This window comes from Mastomys coucha, unplaced genomic scaffold, assembly GCF_008632895.1.
Source record: "Mastomys coucha isolate ucsf_1 unplaced genomic scaffold, UCSF_Mcou_1 pScaffold11, whole genome shotgun sequence".
Lineage (NCBI taxonomy): Eukaryota > Metazoa > Chordata > Mammalia > Rodentia > Muridae > Mastomys > Mastomys coucha.
The window spans coordinates 7,273,723-7,292,279 of record NW_022196893.1 but is presented as its reverse complement, the minus strand read 5'-3'; the positions used below and the strand labels follow the sequence as shown (position 1 = coordinate 7,292,279).

Here is an 18,557-nt window from a genome sequence, read left to right as displayed (position 1 = left end):
TGTGTAATATCTATATATATTATATATGTATATATATATATTTATTTGTGAAGGGTTAAAGGGGACTCTCATGTAAAAATCCAAAATACAATTTTATGAACAACCTGCAGGATCAGTCCAAGTGTGGCTATGAAGCTCTGACCAGAGAGTAGACCTGGGGCTGGGGTGAAGGCAGCAGGTATGCAGCCCCGAGAATCTTCCTCCTGATCCAAGGTATTGCCCAGGCCCAAGTTCCATCTGTGCATCATTGGGGTTGTGGTGGCTTGACCTAGGATCCCCTGGACTACCCAACTGTCTTGTCTCCCTAGTCCTAGGGATAGGTTGGAGGCCAGGCACAAGCCAGCCTGACAACTCCCAAGAGCTCTAGGAGACAGTGGGGTCCTTGGCTTTGTGAGGTTCAGTACCCGTCAGAAGAGAGATGGTGGGATCATCCGTGTAGTCATCTCCCTCAGAGAAGTAGGAGCTCTCCCCGAGCTCAAAGAGCACAGGCAGCTCACTGCTCCCTGTGTCCACAGCATCAGGGTCCAGCAGAAACAGAGGCTGAGCTGTGTAGTGCACCAGCTGCTTTCCTGTGGGGAACGGGGTCAGGATGGTGGGGGTGGACGATTTGGAAGTGAGGGTTGAGAGTAGTACAGAAGCTTAGCTCACCTGAGTCGGGGTTACTATTCTCTGCCTCAATAGGCCTGGGAGGCTCTTGTGGAGATAGAAGCTCCTGAATCTGTAGGACAGAGAACACAGTGAGGGTTGTTGATGGCCCCCTCTGCCCCCCACCCTGCCCGCCTACGCACGCTGGTCAGGCTGCTGTCCAGGTCAGGCAGGCTCATGTCGGGCATGGTCACCGAGGGGCTGAACAGCTGCAGGAGGAGGGAGGGAAGTCAGGGCTGGCTTGTGGGTAGGATGGAGCAGGGTGGGTAGGGATGACTAGACTCACGTCCAGCAGGGCGCTGGTGTCCACACTGAAGCCGTGGCTTGTCAGCATGGTCTGCAGGTTGTCCAGGTTGGAGTCCATGGCATCCAGGTGATCACTTAGCTCGTTCCTGGCCCAGGGCAAGTGGGCAGGTGAACTAGTGCCCTAGGCTCCCACCCAGCCACACTCCTGCTGGAGAAGGGCTCCCCTTTGATTGCAGCCCCCCAAGCAAGGTCCTTCTGCATAGCCAGCATGGGCTGGGGGAATGTGTGTGTATCTTGGGAAGATGCCGAAAGGACAAGTAGTAAGCTTGCCCTTCATGGCTGCTTAGGGTGGGACATCCCAGGAAGGAGGCTGTAGTAGTTATTAAGGCTGGGCCAAGTGGGAGGTGGAGAAAAAGGACAAGAGGTGTTGGATCTGGAAAAGGATAGGAGGACAGATTTTTCAGGTTCGACAGTCCTGCCACTGCACCAGGAAGAGAGTAAAGAGAGGAAACAGGACTGTGCTTGGCATGGGTAGATGTCCCTTAGACCAGAAGGCCTTAGGCCATGGACACACCTGAGCCATTGGCAAGGCAGTTAAAATGGCTCTGTAGGTGCCATGGGGCCTACCCTACTCTGACAGGAAGCTCATTGTAGCAGCTTGTACTGCTAGCTGGGGCAGGCGGGAAACTCGTCCCTATTACAGCCATTGGCTTGTGCAAAGGGTAGTCAGTGGAGATGCAGAGCCTGTGAGACCATCCCCTGGTGCTCTTCGCCAGGCAGGGCAAGTGCTATGCCCAGGTTGGGAACTGGTCCATGGCTGTGGGAGGGGGCCTGGCGGAGTCCTCCTCCCTCCCAAGTGGGGGCAGCGCTAACCCTGGCTGGACTCGGCCATGCAGAAAGGAAGAGGGGCAGGGGAAGAGGCGGGCGACCCCAGACATCTGTGGAGCGCGAGCCAAACTGCAAGATACAAAGACAAGAGCCCCCCCATTGCAGGCGGGGGACGGGGGGATCTATGCCCACCGTCCTCGCTCACTTAGCTTTTGGGATGTGCCTGAGGGATAGTGGTCAAGGCTGGGCCTTGGTTCATCATTTCCTATGTCAGGACTAGGGAGAATGACAGATCCAAAGATCTTGGGGCTTGCCATAAGAGAGGATGATGGCAGTAGTAATGGTGGCCCAGGAGGCAGGGGAATATCCCATTTCTAGTGATGTGGTTGGTCTCCCTCCCCAGCTTCAACCTCACTCAGGTTTTTGGGGGAACAGATGCAACCCATCACTCCCAGCAAACTGCAGGGATTATGCCTTGCTAAGACATAGATAGCCTATGTCCAGCCTGAGGAAATCCCATGCTGTTGGGCTCAGAGGCTATAAGGAGGCAGGGTGGGCACAGCACTCACTTGTCTAGGCAGGCTACGCTGAGGCACTTCTCAGGGGTGGAGGGGGTTGGGAGTGCGGGGGCTTGGGCTCCGGTTGTGTCCATAGGGGCTGTGTTTGAGGCAGCAGGGGTAGGCTCGCTTTCTCGAAGGATGGAGTCAATGAAGGCAGTTGGGGATAAAGGGGTATCCATGGAGGATGGGCGCCCAGGGCTCGCCTCCAGTACCCGGGGGCTATGAGGTGGGCTGGGGGGCTCTTCCTTGACACGGACCAGGGTACTGCCAGACAGAGGCCTGAACATATTAGATAATGACAGACATGTTAGAAGGAGCCTAAGTTAGTTCTACCCATTTCCAACTCTGCCCAAAGTCATAAAGGCTGACCCACTAAGGTGATAGGAGGGATAAAGGTCCTGCAGCCCCACCTTTCATCTATGCTCCTGCCTGGGGAGGCCAAAGGGCTGGGAGGAGCCAGCTCAGTGATATCGGAGATTATGGGTCCAGAGCTGGTGACAGCATCAGAGGAGTAAAGGCTAGAGCTGCTGTAGGCCGGAGATGGAGCCTGCAATTAAGAGACAAAGGCCACATGCAAGGCATGCCCATGGTAGCCTGGGCCACCCAGCAACCACTACACACTTACTGGCAGTCCCATGGAGCTTGGTGCTTACTGAGTATGGGCCAGGACCATGGACATGCTCCAGGGAGTACTGTCGACCATACTTGGGCACAGAGTGTGCTGAGCTGCTGTCACTCAACATCAGAGGGCTGCAGGGAAGAGACAGGTCAACTGCCTACACAGACCTTGGTGGTGCCCAGGATATACAGCAAGCAGAGGACACCAAAGCGCAGGGTCAGAGTGTACAGTGTAGACATTCCCAGAGCCTCACATCTTTCTCTTCACCCCCAGGATCCGGTTCGACTGCACCAGTGAGATCAGGAACTGAATGAGCTGTGGGGCAGAAAGGATACAGTCACCCTGGCCCAGCCATGGAGGGGGCCCACCCACCACTAGCCCTGCCCACCTTGTTGACAACTTTTTGCTGCTGGGCATGCTTCTGCCGAAGGCTGGCCACCTCCCGCCACAGGGCTTCATTCTCGCTGCAACACATTGCTGGGTCAATTGGGCCACATTAGAAGAGCCAGAGAGTCAGGCTGTTGATGGACAGGGCTGGACCAGATGAGGGCTCACTGCACAACTGATTCCTAACTCCACTCTACTTACAGGGCAGGATTCAAGTGTCAGCCAGGGCTGAGGGAGGGCATGGATAGAATCTGATGGTACACCTTAGGATCCTAACTGAAATGGGGGACTTGTCACATACTGGCTAGATACACAAGACAGGACTCTGGGAAAGATCCTGAACTGCGGATTACCCTCAGTTTTAGGGTAAAAGGCAGCTGTGAACTGTGATGCCATGTGCTGAGTGATAAAGGGGGAGTTGGAGTCATTGTGAATAGAGAACAGTGGGGAGGTCTGGCCTGAGGACTGTTGTGGTCAGCTCCCATCAGCCCTGGTTTCCAGGGAGGCAGCTGAAAATGGGCTTTGTGTGCTCAAATTCTGAAAATGTGAAGCCCAGCAGGGGAGTGAGAAGTGGGTGCAGTAGGAGATCTCCAACCCTGTTCTGTGTTGGAGAGGTACAGGGCAAGGCTTTGCCATAGAAACAATGAAGGCAGGCTGGGACGGGGAAGGAGGCTTGAATGGCTCTGCAGGGTGGGGGAGGAGACCCAAAGCAACCTGGCCACCCTCCTGAGCCTTGGGACCTACTGCTTCATGGCCAGGAGCTTGGAGTCCATACACTCCTGTTTCCCCTTCATCAGCTGCACATCTGTCAACAGCCGGGTGACACTGTCCTGGCGTATTTTTATGTCCTCACTCTTCAGGGTGGACACCTAAGGGGTGGGGCATACAAGAGTCGAAAGTGGCTCTGGAGTGTGGTAGGCTCCTGTGCTTCACCTAGGCATTCAGGGAGTGAGGAGGGTCTGAGGAACAATGGGAATGGGGAGGGGGTCAGAGATAGATGAGCACAGGCTATGCTTTTAGGCTAGTCCTGCAGTACCACCTAGATACTGCTCCCAGCCCACAGCCTGCAGGAATATTTGGGGGAAGGGAGGGACTGTAATCAGGGCTGGTGACTCACGCTGGTCACTTTCCTCTTGATGTTCTCAAGGAGCTGTTCCTGTCCACGCAGGAAACAAGGATGCTGGAACTCGGTGTCATCCCTCTCAGGCTTGACCAGGCCACCCTGCTCAATGTGGACTACTTTTCGGAAGCCATCTGTGCATTTGGGGGTGGGGGAGTTCTGTTTGAGGGTCAGGGACCAGACCTTCAACAGCCTAGCCATGGCCTAGGACAGACAAGGGGCCTCCTAGAAATCTGTATGAGACTCTGACTGGTGTCCATTTACCATAGCAAGTTAGACTTGGCTGGAAAAGGCCTTGTCCCGCACAGGTTCCCCTCTTGCAAATGGAAGTGTGGCTATTAGGTTAGGTCCTCATATCCTATACTCTTCCCTGGAGAATTCAGGCTCAAACTCATGAGGACTCCTCCTCAGCCAACTCAGGCCTCCATCTCTTAGCAATATGCTGGGGTCTGTTTCCCACACCTAGGGAAGCAAGCACACCATCCTGAAAGAGGTACTTACACATGTTGAGCTGCCGCACGAAGCTAGCCATGTTGTTGTGCTTGAAGTACTTGGGCAGCACCTCCTTGGCAAACTGGCCCTGGTCAAACACGTGGAAGCTGTTCCCACTCTGTTGGGAGACACATGGGCAGGTCATATGTAGTAGATGCCATCACAGTTCCACTGTGGCCTGAAGTGTCTCTCCATGTGTGGTGGGCACTGCACATTCTCCTTCCACAGCAGCCGCAGGAGGTGAGCTCAACCTTAGGATTCTATGGCTGGTATCCAGGCCATGGAGCCTAGGTCTGAACAGTGAGGACCATGTCGCCAGAGACAGAATCTTAACTCCCTGATAGTTTGTTTTTTTTCTTTTCTTTCTTATTTTTTTTTTAAATGATTTTATTTATTTTATGTGAGTACACTGCTGTCTTCAGACATACCAGAAGAGGGCATCTGGTCTTGTTACAGATGGTTGTGAGCCACCATATGGTTGCTGGGAATTGAACTCAGGAACTCTGGAAGAGCAGTCAGTGCTCTTAACCCCTGAGCCATCTCTCCAGCCCCCCTGGTAGTTTTCAGTTGCTAGGTTTAGACTCATAAATCACCCACAGCATTCTGGTCATCTCTAGTCAAAAACAATGAGGCATTTAAACAAAGCTACGGCTGGGACTGGTGTGATGACTCAGCAAGCAACCACTGCCAAGCCTGAGAGCCTGAGTTCAATCCCTGGTGCCCACAGTAGGCGAGAACTGACTTTACAAGTTGTCCTCTAGCCTCTATACATATGTATGTGAATACTTAACTGATGTGGCTATGACTTTGCAGCCTGCAAGGTCCTTCCCTGGTCTTGAGTTTGCAGTTAAATTATGAAGTAACCATTATGAATCCCCTTTAATGTTTTTTAGATAAATTTAATTAAAAAGAAAAGCTACAGCTTATAATAGGAAAGAAAAGAAGAACAACCGATATACCCCCTAAGTTGGACTCATGAGAATACAGATTCTAGCTTTTATTTAGTATGGCCAAAGACCTGAAGAACTGTACATGAAGGACTAGGTATAAGGACAATATCCTACTAATGGAGAATCTCAGTAAAGCAATAAAAAGTGAAAAAGAAGCATCAAGTTGACATTCTGGATTTGTAAAGCACGACTCAGGTTAAAAATTTACCTGGGGACTTACGAGACCAACTGAGGTTACAGACTGAAGACAGCCATTGGGAGTGGCTGTCAAGTTGAAAAAGCCTATTCCAGATCCAGTTAGTCAGTCAGTCTGTCTCCACATCAGGACATAGCTTTCGATCACTCTAGTACTATGCATGCCACCGTGCTCCCTGCCTTGATAACAGACTGACTCTCTAAAACTGTAAGCAAGCCCCCAATGAAATGTTTTCTCTCTCACTTTTTAAAGATTTATTTAAAATTTACTTTATGCGTATGCGTATACCACCACTGCTCTCTTCAGACACACCAGAAGAGGGCATCAGATCTCATTACAGATGGTTGTGAGCCACCATGTGGTTGCTGGGAATTGAACTTAGGACCTCTGGAAAAGCAGTCAGTGCTCTTAACCGCTGAGCCATCTCTCTGGCCTGAAATGTTTTCTCTTTCAAGGGTTGCTGTGGTCCTGGAGTTTCTTCACAGCAACAGAACAGTGACTAAGTGAATACAATGAACAGAGCTGAGAAAGACCTGTAAGGCATCAGCAGACCTTCAATGCTTAATGGGTGTCTCAGATGAGACAGGACAAATGACTATATTTAGGAAAACTGATCATTAACATACCAAATTTGATGAAAAACATCCAAGAAACTAAATGAACTTCAAACAGGAAAAAACTAAAAGGGATTCATGCACAGTCACTCCATAATCCAACTGCCAAAGCAGGACCAGGGAAGAAGGGACTTGCAAGTAGCCATCTCAGCACAGATGGTGGATGAAGACTGTCTACTCAGAAATTCATATCCTTGAAGATGGACTGGGACTGTGGAGCTCTGGGAGAGTGAGTGCTTCCTCTCCAGTAACACGTACGAAGGTAGTTTAGATCAATTACTGTTCCTGAAATTGTTCCACATGCATCAAGCAAATAAGAGCAACCAATGAAACCACTAGAACCCATTGGATCAGTGAGTGTGGCTCACAAACTACAGTCTACTATCCCTGGCACTAACACCCATATCACATGTTGCACCCTGGAAGTTGTGGCTAAATTATAGGGATCCCTCTCCTTAGTTTTGTCAAGGTTTAAGGATACTTGTGGAAGGATGTGTCTTCTCTATGATAGGTTAAAGAAATCACATTACTGCTTGAATAGGTCTTCTGCCCCATGTGTTCGCAGATAAGAGACCCTGGTCCCAGGGGCAGAGAAGACCGGATCCAACCACCCTCACCTTAGTTGGCAGGAAGGACAGAATATGCAGTGTTCAGAAGTACAGTAGCTACAGCCCATAAGGAAAACACTCTAGCTCACCTGAGGTCAAACAGTATTGGGAAGCTCAAGCTCTAGTGTGTGCCAACAATACCTGAGCTGAGCCCCAGGCCAGTCTGCCTACATGGGAAAAGTAAGCTGAAATGTAAGACTAACTCAAATCCGCTTTTGCTCAATGAACCCACTGAAATACCCCAAGAAAAGCAGCCTGACAACCTCACTAATGCTCACAAATTTAATTGGACCTGACTGCCCAATAACCAGTGTCCCAGAGCATTACATAAAACAGCAGCAAGTCCAGGCAGTAATTGCTGGTGCTTCAATGCTGAATGCAACAACTGTGAGGCAGTGAATGTCATCAAGGAGAGGCAGTCTTTCTGAAACAGCCGGTCCAAGTCACAAGCAGTAAGCAAGCAGGATGATTTAGCCACCAGTGAGTCTCATAATACACTAGCGGCAGAAAATGCAAGACCAACTGAAGTGTGACTCACACATGGTGGACGAGGAGGAACAGCAGAGACTTGTTCATGTAGGACAAGACAATAAACTTAACAAAAGATACAATGTTGCTATAAACATGCTGAAGGGACAGTGAGATGGCTCAGACTATTCCAGAAAACATAAAAGGAAGGAGCATCACCCAACTACACTCTCCTCTTGAGGATGTGGATCTGTTTGACTGTGTGCACACGAGTAAAGGTGCTTATGAGGCCAGAGATAGCGGATCCCTCTGGAGCTGGAGTTATAAGCAGTTATGAGCTGGGATGTGGGTGCTGGGAACTGAACTTGGATCCCCAGTAAGAGGAGTATACACTCTTAGCCACTGAGCTGTTTCCCCAGCCCTAACCAAACTCTTGTTAGTAAAGTATTACCCTGATACCCAAAGCAGATAAAAGCACAGATAAAGCCAAGTGCCTTTAATCTCAGCACCTGAGAGGCAGAGGCAGAGGATCTCTGTGAGTTCTAGATAAAGCTACACAGAGAAACCCTGCCTTGAAAAAACAAATAAACAGGACTGGAGAGATGATGGCACAGCAGTTAAAAGCGCTGACTACTCTACCAAAGGTCATGAGTTCAAATCCCAGCAACCACATGGTGGCTCACAACCATCCATAATGGGATCTGATGCCCTCTTCTGGAGTGTCTGAAGACAGCTACAGCAAGCAAGCGGGACCAGAGAGAGGAGAAAAAGTGTCTGAAGATAGCTACTGTGTACTTACATATAATAAATAAATAATTAATTAAAAACAAACAAACAAACTATCTTCTTTCTGGATACAAGATTACCTAAAAAAACCAAAACAGTAGCCCTCCTACATACAATGACAACAGACTAAGAAAAAGTCAGGCTGGGCAGTGGTGGCACATGCCTTTAATCCTAGCACTTGGGAGGTGGTGGCAGAGGCAGGCGGATTTCTGAGTTCGAGGTCAGCCTGGTCTACAGAGTGAGTTCCAGGACAGGCAGGGCTACACAGAGAAACCCTGTTTTGAAAAACAAAACAAAAAAACAACAAAAAAAGAAAAAAAAGAGAAAAAGTCAGGAAAACAACAGTGTTCCCAAGAACCACAAAAATTACAAAATATCATGGGATAACTCAATCAACCAAATGAAAGATGTGTCTAACAAAAACTTAAAGTCCTTTAAAGAAAGAAATTGAGGGAAATATTATGGAAAGACCTTCTATGCTCATGGATCAGTAGAATTAACATAGTAAAGATGGCTGCCCTACTAACAGCAATTTACAGAGTCAATACAACCCCATCAAAATTCCAACACAATTCTTCACAGACCTTGAAAAGACAATTTCCAATTTCAAATGGAAATACAAAAAACCTAGGATAGCTAAAACAATCCTGAACAATAAAAGAACCATCCATTTCTGACCACAAGCTGTACTACAGAATAGTGATAAACACTGCATAGTATTGGTATAGGAACAGACACGTTGATTAATGGAATCGAATCAAAAACCCTGAAATAAATCAACACACTTATGGACAGTTGATTTTTGTTTTTGTTTGTTTGGGTTTTTTTTTGTTTGTTTTTTCGAGACAGGGTTTCTCTGTGTAGCCCTGGTTGTCCTGGAACTCACTCTGTAGACCAGGCTGGCCTTGAACTCAGAAATCTGCCTGCCTCTGCCTCCCAAGTGCTGGGATTAAAGGCGTGGGCCACCACCGTGACAGTTGATTTTTGACAAAAGAAAGCAAAACCATACAATGGAGCCGGGCAGTGGTGGCACATGCCTTTAATCCCAGCACTTGGGAGGCAGAGACAGGCGATTTCTGAATTGGAGGCCAGCCTGGTCTACAGAGTGAGTTCCAGGACAGTCAGGGCTACACAGAGAAACCCTGTCTTGAAAAACCAAAAAGGGGGGGTACAGGGCTAAATAGAATTCTCAACAAAGGAATCTCAAACAACTGAGAAACACTTAAAGAAATGTTCAAAGTTCTCAGTTCATCAGAGAAATGCAAATCAAAACAATTCCATTGGGTCAGAATGGCTAAGAACAAAAATTCAAGTGATAGCACATGCTGGGAAGGATGTGGAGCAAGAGGCACACTCCTCCATTGCTGATGGGAGTATAAACTTATATAGCACTTTGGAAATCAATTTAGTGGTTTCTCAGAAAATTGGGAATAGTTCTACTTCAAGACCCAGCTATACTACTCCTGGGCACATACCCAAAAGATGCTCCACCATCCAACAAAGACACTTGCTCAACTATGCTCATAGCAGCTTTATTTGTAAAAGCCAGAATCTGGAAATAACCTAGATGTCCCTCAACTGAAGAATGGATAAAGAAAAATGTGGTGTATTTATATAATGAAATATTATGCAGCTGTTAGAAAAAAATGACATTATCAAATTTGCAGGCAATGGATAAAACTAGAAAAAAAAATCATCCCGAGAAAAGCAATCCAGACCCAGAAAGACTCACTTATAAGTGGATATTAGCTGTTAAGGACAATCACAATAGAATCCAGAGACCCAGAGAGACTAAGTAATTAGGAGGGCTCAAGGGGCACAGCTGAGTCTCCCAGGAAGGTAGAAATAGATTTGTTGGTGGACTGGGGGAGTATGTGCATGAGAAGAGGAGTCAGGCTGGGGCAGGAGGGTTGGAAGAAGAGATGACTGGACTAGGGGACATTTAGGGGGCGTTGTAGAAACACAGAGCAGTGAAAACTTCTTGGCACTTAGGATGGTGACCCTAGCAAGGACTCCTAGCAATGGAAGATATGGAGCCTGACCTAGCCACATCCTGTAACCAGATGTGGTTGTTTGAATATGCTTGGCATATTCAGGGAGTGGCATTATTAGAAGGCATGGACTTGTTAGAGGAAGTATGTCACTGAGGGCATAGGCTTTGAGACCCTCCTAGCTGCCTGGAAGCCAGTCTTCTAGATACCTTCAGAATAAGAGGTAGAACTCTCAGCTCCTCCAGTGTCATGCTTCCTGCAATAATGATAATGGACTGAATCTCTGAACTCATAAGCCAACCTAATTAAATGTTGTTCTTCATGGTGTTTCTTCACAACACTAAAACCCTAAGACACCAGGTAAAGCTGCCAGTGGTGGTACTAATGACACCTGTCCTGCCTGCAAGATGTGCTGGAGTTCAAAGCATATGGGAGTAAGCCAACCAATGACTGATAGATGCCAACCAACTGGCAGCTGATAGATGCAGATGCAGAGACTCACATATCCAAACATTAGGTGGAACTTGAGGAAGTCCTCAGAAAAGGAGGAGGGAGAATTCTAGGAGTTACAGAGGTTAAGAACACCAGAACACAGCCCACAGAATCAACGAAGAAAGGCCCAAAGGGACTCACACAGACTGAAGGAGCCTGAATGGGTCTGCACTAGGTCCCGTAAACATCTGTGGTCGCTTCCCTTGGGTTGTGTGTGACTTCTCACAGTGGGAGTAGGAGTGGTTGTCTTTTGCCTTCTCCTAGGACCCTTTTCCTCCTCCTGGTTTGCCTCACTGAGCCTCAATGTGGAAGTTGTGCTCAGTTTTACTGTGACCACGCTATGCTGTGACCACGCTATGCTGTGACCACGCTATGCTGTGACCACGCTATGCTGACCACGCTATGCTGTGACCACATTATGCTGTGACCACGCTATGCTGTGACCACGCTATGCTGTGACCACGCTATGCTGTGACCACGCTATGCTGTGACCACCACGCTATGCTGTGACCACGCTATGCTGACCACGCTATACTGTGACCACGCTATGCTGTGACCACGTTATGCTGTGACCACGTTATGCTGTGACCACGCTATGCTGTGACCACGCTATGCTGTGACCACGCTATGCTGTGACCACGCTATGCTGTGTTCAGATGATATGACTGGGAGGCTTGCTCTTTTCTGCAAGGAAATGGAGGAGCAGTAGATTTGGGGGAGAAGGCAGGCAGGGGAGACTAGGACTGGAGGGAGAGGAGGCTGGGACTGAAATTATTATGTAAGAATAAGTAAAAAGAAGAAAAAAGCACAAACTAAAAAAAAAAGAGCCAGGCAGTGGTGGTGCATGCCTTTAATCCCAGCACTTGGGAGGCAGAGGCAGGCAGATTTCTGAGTTTGAGGCCAGCCTGGTCTACAGAGTGAGTCCCAGGACAGCCAGGGCTACACAGAGAAACCCTGTCTTGAAAAAACAAAACAAAACAAAAACAAAAACAAAAACAAACAAACTGCTTTTACAAGATCATTTACCATAAGCAAGTTGGTTGTACTTTAGGTAAGAACTTCTTGAAGAGGAAGCCAGTGTCTCAGGAGATAAGGCCAATAACTGACAAGCAGGACCTCATGAAATTTCAAAGGTTTTAAATAGCAAAGGAAACTGTTAAATGAGTAAAGCAGCAGCCTTCAGAACTGGATAAAAATCTTTGCTAGCTATACATCTGACAAATAAGTCTGACAGTGAGATCCTACCTCAAAAAAAACCAAAAAACAAAAAACAAAAACAATCAAGCTAGGCAGTGGTGGCACACGCCTTTAATCCCAGCACTTGGGAGGCAGAGGCAGGCAGATTTCTGAGTTTGAGGCCAGCCTGGTATATAGTGTGAGTTCCAGGACAGCCAGGGTTTCACAGAGAAACCCTGTCTCGAACAAAACAAAACAAAACAAAAAGAATGTCATCCCAGCCAGGTGGTGGCGCATACCTTTAATCCCAGAACTCAGGAGGCAGGGGTGGGTGGATTCCTTTGAGTTCAAGGACAGCCTGGTCTACAGAGTTAGGTCCAGAACAGCTAGGGCTACATAGAGAAACCCTGTGTTGAAAAACCAAAAAACAAAACACAGCAAACAACAAGTAACCCAAGACATCTTTTTTTTTTTAAAGATTTATTTATTATATTTAAGTACACTAGCTGTCTTCAGACACGCCAGAAGAGGGCGTCAAATCTCATTGTGGATGGTTGTGAGCCACATGTAATTGCTGGAATCTGAACTCAGAAGAACAGTTGGTACTCTTAATCGATGAGCCATCTCACCAGCCCCAACCCAAAACATCTTTATTGATGCATATACCACATACTGTGGTTACAAGACAGAGAGATCTAGTTGGAGCTCATCTAGAAATGCAATCCTGCTAGCAAGCTTCCATGCCTCATCTATGCACGCTGCTTAGAAGGACCCTATACTCTACAATACTGATTTGCTGAGTAAGATTTGTCCGATGGTACAATAGTGACATGAATATATAGCAGTAAGCAACCCCTCTGAGTTTGATGGCTATTACAATTTATGCCTGATACTGTAAACCTGGTCAAAGGTCCATGGCTGGGGATTTGAGTCCCTGGGGGAATCTACTACTGATGTTTGCAAATTGGACATGCTGTCAAATTGTTTTCTAAATATTTATATTTATAACCATAGATTAGTATTGTTCTCAACCATTGCTAAAAAAATTTATTTTTGCAGTGGGCAGTAGTTAAGGTAGACTCAATGAATGACTGTTAAGTGCCAAGGCCTAAAAGGGACATCTAGACCACTCTACTCCACATCAAGGCTCAGGGAACGCCACTGATGAGAAGAGCTGGAAGAAGGTACAAACGGGCAAATGGGACATGACTTGGCCATAGCTCCGATGAACACACGGCAGCTGTTGCTGGCCTGTAGTCAGCAGAGACTGCTAACATTCCAGCACAGATGGGGAAGGGGCACAGGGAGCACTTCCAAGGCTGAGGAGATACTGGTTGGTAGTAGCTGCTGGAGGAGGAGGAGAGGGTAGAGCCATTGCTCTTAAGTGGTGTAGCCAATGGTAAGTTACCCATAATCCAATAATACCTAACACCTGTGCATGTACAAAAAAGACTAACTGAACTAGGTGGGTTATAATGCAAAAATAAATGAAAGAAGGAAAGAAAAGATTTGTGCAACAGTGCAACAGTAGGAAGAAGGGTTGCAGAGGGAGTGGGGGGGGGGAAGAGAGGAATAAGGGGTTAAAAGGCGGGGGAAGGTGGAGAGGTACAGCCAAGCCCTAAGCTCCATACCTGAGAATGCAACTATCTGTAAATAGGGTTGCTGCAGACGTGATGTCATACTGGAAAACAGTGGATCCTTAACTTGAATGGACTAATGTTCTTACAAGAAGACAGCCAAATAAAGTTAGTCACTCAGGGAGAATGCCAAGCAATGACAAAGATAGACTGGAGCCCTGCAGCTATAAACCAAGGAATAACCACGGAATAGCAGCAACCACATGTGGGAATGGCAAGGAAGGGTGTCCTCCTGGAGGTTCCAGAGGTCACAGGGCCTTGTGGATGTCTCTGGACTAGAACAGCAGTGCTCTCTGGGTGGCATTTATCATCCAACCTAAAGACTCAGAACACAACCTATTTCCACCTTAGGGTGGAGCTCTTACCTGCTCACAGTGGCTGCCAAAGACTTGCTTCTGTTTTCTGATACTATTAAAAATATTTCACTAAGAGAAAAAAAAGATCATGTGCATGTGTACATGCCTGAAGAGGCCAGATGAGGGTATCAGATCCCCTGGAGTAGAGTGGCAGGTGTTTGTCAGCTGCCCTGTCATGGGTACGGGAATTGAACTGGGATGGGTTCTCTGTAAGATCAGGAAGCACTTAACTTCAGGCCTGTCACAGTTCAATAATAATTCACTGTTCATATGTAGATATAGAACTTCTGTGTGGATCTTGTGATCTCACAACTGTTGCATGGGTTCTTTAGGATTTTCTAAGTAAACTATCCTGCTATCTTTGAACAGCCAGCCGTACTTCTTAACTTGTATTTTATTAAGGTTTAATGTGGGCTTTCCTCAGTTTTTATCTACTTTTTAATGCCTGAGAGCTGCTCAAAGATTTTTTACACCTTAATAGCTATCATGATTTTCTAGGGCTAGCTAGTGAAGTTGTGATGAACCTAATGTTTATCTCTGTACCCCAGTGGCTTATGGGACCTCTTTTGCTGATCATGAGCAGATTTAGAAAGGAGGTGTTCTAACTTGTTGTTTATAATGAAAAATCTATCAGTGGAATTAAGGGATCCATGACCAGGCAGAAGTGGTTGTCTAACTCGGATAGTAAACTGAAATACAGTTAGTTGTCAGTAAACAGTGATTCATATTTCCAGTCTGTGATCTTACTGTCTACAGACCAACAACTTGAAATACATATAAAATTCTGTCTGAATACATTTTATACAGAGCCAACCTGAAACTATGCATATTTTCTCAAAAGTTCCATGATTCCAGACGCTTAACAGCCATGGTGTTCCAAGAAGTGTGCCACCTGCTCTTTGAGTGTCTGCCATTTTAGTTTCTCTGTATCTCCACAGATGAGGCTGAGGATGCTTTGCCCCTCTCTTGAGCTTAGCTGCCTGGCCATTTTCTGAGTCCCAGAAGCTAGGGCTTTAGGAGCAGCAAGCTAGAGAATTGAAACAAGTGTCAGAACCAGCACATTCCTTTCCATGCCCAGCCACCAGCAACTCCAACCTCCACTGCCACCACACACACGACCCAGTCAACTTCGTTTACCATGCAGTGTAGAACGTTGGAATCAAGAGCCTGATAGGAATTGTAGGCACCAAGTTCAGGGGCCGAGTACCTCTTCTCTAACAGTCTGTGAGGCTAGCCTCCTTCTTCTGCTACAACTTGAAGAAATTCTGCTGCCAGAGGCAGACCCTAGCCTAGTTATTGTGATCCAAAGAGAGCTGTCTCTTCCCTCTAGAATCATACATCCATAACCCCTAAACGCTGGCTTTCCCTGTATACATACCTCCTCTTTCCTAAATAATCTAACCCCAGGCTGGATACACTTTCAGTGAAGAACTCTGCTCTAACTTGTCTGCGGTCCTCTAGCAGGCATGCCAGAGCAGAGTATCTGCTCTTCCAAGAAGGCCTGCAGTGACCTCTGGTTCCTGGATCTCTCTGTATTCCTCCCTCCCTCCCCTATGTGGCAGGAAGAAATACACAGGTCAGATCACGGAGCCCATCAGTGTACAGATCTCTGTGGAGAGGTAAGGAGGGATCCTCAGGTACAAATCCAAAATGATATTCTGATTAGGAGCCAGCAGTGCTAGTCACAGCAAAAGTGTGTATGGGATCAAACTAAGAAAGCAAGTGACCAGGGAAGACTGGAGATACAGGCCCGCAGTCCTAGCTACTTGAATGATTAAAAACAGGAGGATTACAAATTCACGATCAGTTGGATCAATTAATGAGACCCGAGACCCTGCTTTAAAAAGGTAGAAAGAGAGCCGGGCGGTGGTGGCGCGCGCCTTTAATCCCAGCACTTGGGAGGCAGAGGTAGGCGGATTTCTGAGTTCAAGGCCTGCCTGGTCTACAGAGTGAGTTCCAGGACAGCCAGGGCTACTCAGAGAAACCCTGTCTTGAAAAACAAAAAAAGAAAAAAGGTAAAAAGAGGGCTGGAGAGATGGCTCTATGTACAAAGGCACTCGCCACCAAGCCTGAAGAGCTGAGTTTGATCCCACATGGTGGTGGAAGAGAACTGATTTCCCAAAGTTGTCAATTGACATCTATTTGTACACTGTACCACAGGATGGACACAGACAGACAGACACACATACACACACACACACATACACATCCCATAATAAATGCTAAAGAGATAGCTCAGTTAGTAAAGTGTATACATAACTCTAACGCCCACTCAGCGGTCAAGAGCACTTGTTTTTGCAGAAGACCCAAGTTCAGTCCCGGATGTACTTGGTGGCCAACAACTGTCTATATAACAGCTCTATAGAATCTGATAATCTCTTCTGGCCTCCATAGTTACTGCATGCTAGCAAAATATCCATACACATAAAATAAATTTTTTTTTGGGGGGTGTCATTTTTGTGTAGCCCTGGCTGACCTGGAACTCACTATGTAGACCAGGCTAGCCTCAAACTCACAGAGATCTACCTGCCTCCTGAATACTGGGATTAAAGGCATGAACCACCATGCCCAACAATAAATCTTGAAATGAAAGATAAAGGCCAGAAATGGTGCATATCTTTAATCCCAGCAGTTGGGAAGCAGAGGTAGGAGGATCTCTTTCAGTTTGAGATCAGCTTGGTCTATATGAGTTCCAGGACCCTGTTTCAAATCAAAAACAAGTCAGAAAAAGAATTAGCACAGTGGCGAGCACATGTAATTCTAGCACTGAAGAGGCAGAGGCAGGAAGATCCCTGGAGCCCTTGGGTAGCCAGCCTCTTACAATCAGGGAGCTCTCTTGGCCTCAGAAAACAAGGTGGAGGGCTGGAGAGCAGACTACCTTATTGGGTACTTCTCCAGAGAACCTGGGTTTGATTGTTAGCACCTACATGGCAGCTCACAATCACCTGTAGTCCAAGTTCCAGGGGATATGACACCTTCTTCTCGCCTCTGCAGAGACCAGGCATATACATGGTATACAGAAGTACACTCAAGCCGGGCAGTGGTGGTGCACGCCTTTAATCCCAGCACTTGGGAGGCAGAGGCAGGTGGATTTCTGAGTTCGAGGCCAGCCTGGTCTACAGAGTGAGTTCCAGGACAGCCAGGGCAACACAGAGAAATCCTGTCTTGGAAAAAAAGAAAAGAAAAAAAAAGTACACTCAAGCAAAACACACATTTACATAAAATAAAAATATATACACATAAATACATACATATATACACAAACCCAAGGTGGAGAGCAACTAGAGATGATACTTGACATGTATACTAGACAGACATAGACACAGACATAGACACACACAGACACAGACACACACACACACACCCACACCCACCCACACACACACAGAGTCCCTGACAAAGACAAGTAGTGAGCAATATCTGGGCAAGTGTGAGTTTGGATTTTTTTTTTATCTCTAAGCCAAGCTTTTTTGCCTTAGTTTTCATCCATAACAGAAGTGCTGGATGAAGACTGTTGTGCAATACACCTCCTGATTATTACTGCTGGAAGATCCAGAGCCTCCGGAACCTGCAGCACGCATCGCAACTCACCTCTGGTACACATGACCTCTGACATTTTGAGTCTGCTGCCAGGTATGTAAGGGTGGGGCCACTGGGCCTGTTAGTTCCTGTTGTCCATCTGAGAATGAGCTCACCTGGCTGTCAGAGCTTGGATAACGGGAGTGGCCCTGCTTGTCCTAGGAGTTCTGGATATCAACCATGGCTGAGACTCTGCTTTAAAATGTTTCATGTGATCCCATGAAGAATACTGAGGTGGATGGGTGCCCTGCCCCTGTATTAGTACACAGACTACTCAGTCTCCAACAGCCTACCCCGGGACCCAGCTCTTCCACAATGGCTGTCTGAGTGAGCACTGGTATTCAAGAGCCCTCACTTAGTGGTTCCAATTTCTTCAATTACAGGGTTCCCCAGAGGCTCAACCACAGTCATTGCTGTTCTCAAAGAGAAGAGAACCACATCATCAGGCTGGGATTAGGGTGAGACCAGAGAGGCACCTGGCAACAAAATTCAAGAAGATCCTTCATTGTAAAGGCAATCAAAAAACAGGGGATCTCTTAAAAATGAGACTTCAGTCTTTTCTTTTTCTTTTTTTTTTAACCTCCCTGAATATTTAAGGCTTCAGTTTCCCCCCTGGTTCAGTATCTACCAGTCCTAGCACTTATTTGGCACAAACCATGTGGCCCTCTTCCTGATTCTCAAGCCCCTTAGGGCTCCTGGGGCTAGCATACCAAAGTCAGTACAAAGGGCAAGTGGGGCTAGGCTCCATCCCTTTAGACCCAGGCTCCATCCCTTTAGACCTAGGCTCCATCCCTTTAGACCCAGGCT

The 18,557-nt window shown here is 47.2% G+C and overlaps 1 protein-coding gene across 5 annotated transcripts in view; it reads right to left on the bottom strand.

Moving 5' to 3' along the window:
• Positions 1–24: 24 nt before the first annotated feature.
• Positions 25–18,557, bottom strand: part of Hsf1 (heat shock transcription factor 1) — a 21,524-nt gene continuing 2,991 nt past the window's right edge. The window contains exons 2-14 of one of the 5 annotated variants that reach the window (XM_031347456.1): positions 4,907–5,015; positions 4,403–4,539; positions 4,030–4,154; positions 3,287–3,362; positions 3,152–3,213; positions 2,933–3,029; positions 2,690–2,826; positions 2,289–2,558; positions 1,765–1,848; positions 932–1,037; positions 789–854; positions 649–718; positions 25–569 (exon numbers count right to left, since the gene is read on the bottom strand). In XM_031347456.1, coding sequence (XP_031203316.1) covers positions 364–569; positions 649–718; positions 789–854; positions 932–1,037; positions 1,765–1,848; positions 2,289–2,558; positions 2,690–2,826; positions 2,933–3,029; positions 3,152–3,213; positions 3,287–3,362; positions 4,030–4,154; positions 4,403–4,539; positions 4,907–5,015 — 1,545 coding nt within the window. In that variant the 3' untranslated portion in view covers positions 25–363. The remainder of the gene's footprint in view (positions 570–648; positions 719–788; positions 855–931; positions 1,038–1,764; positions 1,849–2,288; positions 2,559–2,689; positions 2,827–2,932; positions 3,030–3,151; positions 3,214–3,286; positions 3,363–4,029; positions 4,155–4,402; positions 4,540–4,906; positions 5,016–18,557) is intronic. The other 4 variants (XM_031347465.1, XM_031347472.1, XM_031347489.1 and 1 more) reach the window with 4 other exon arrangements.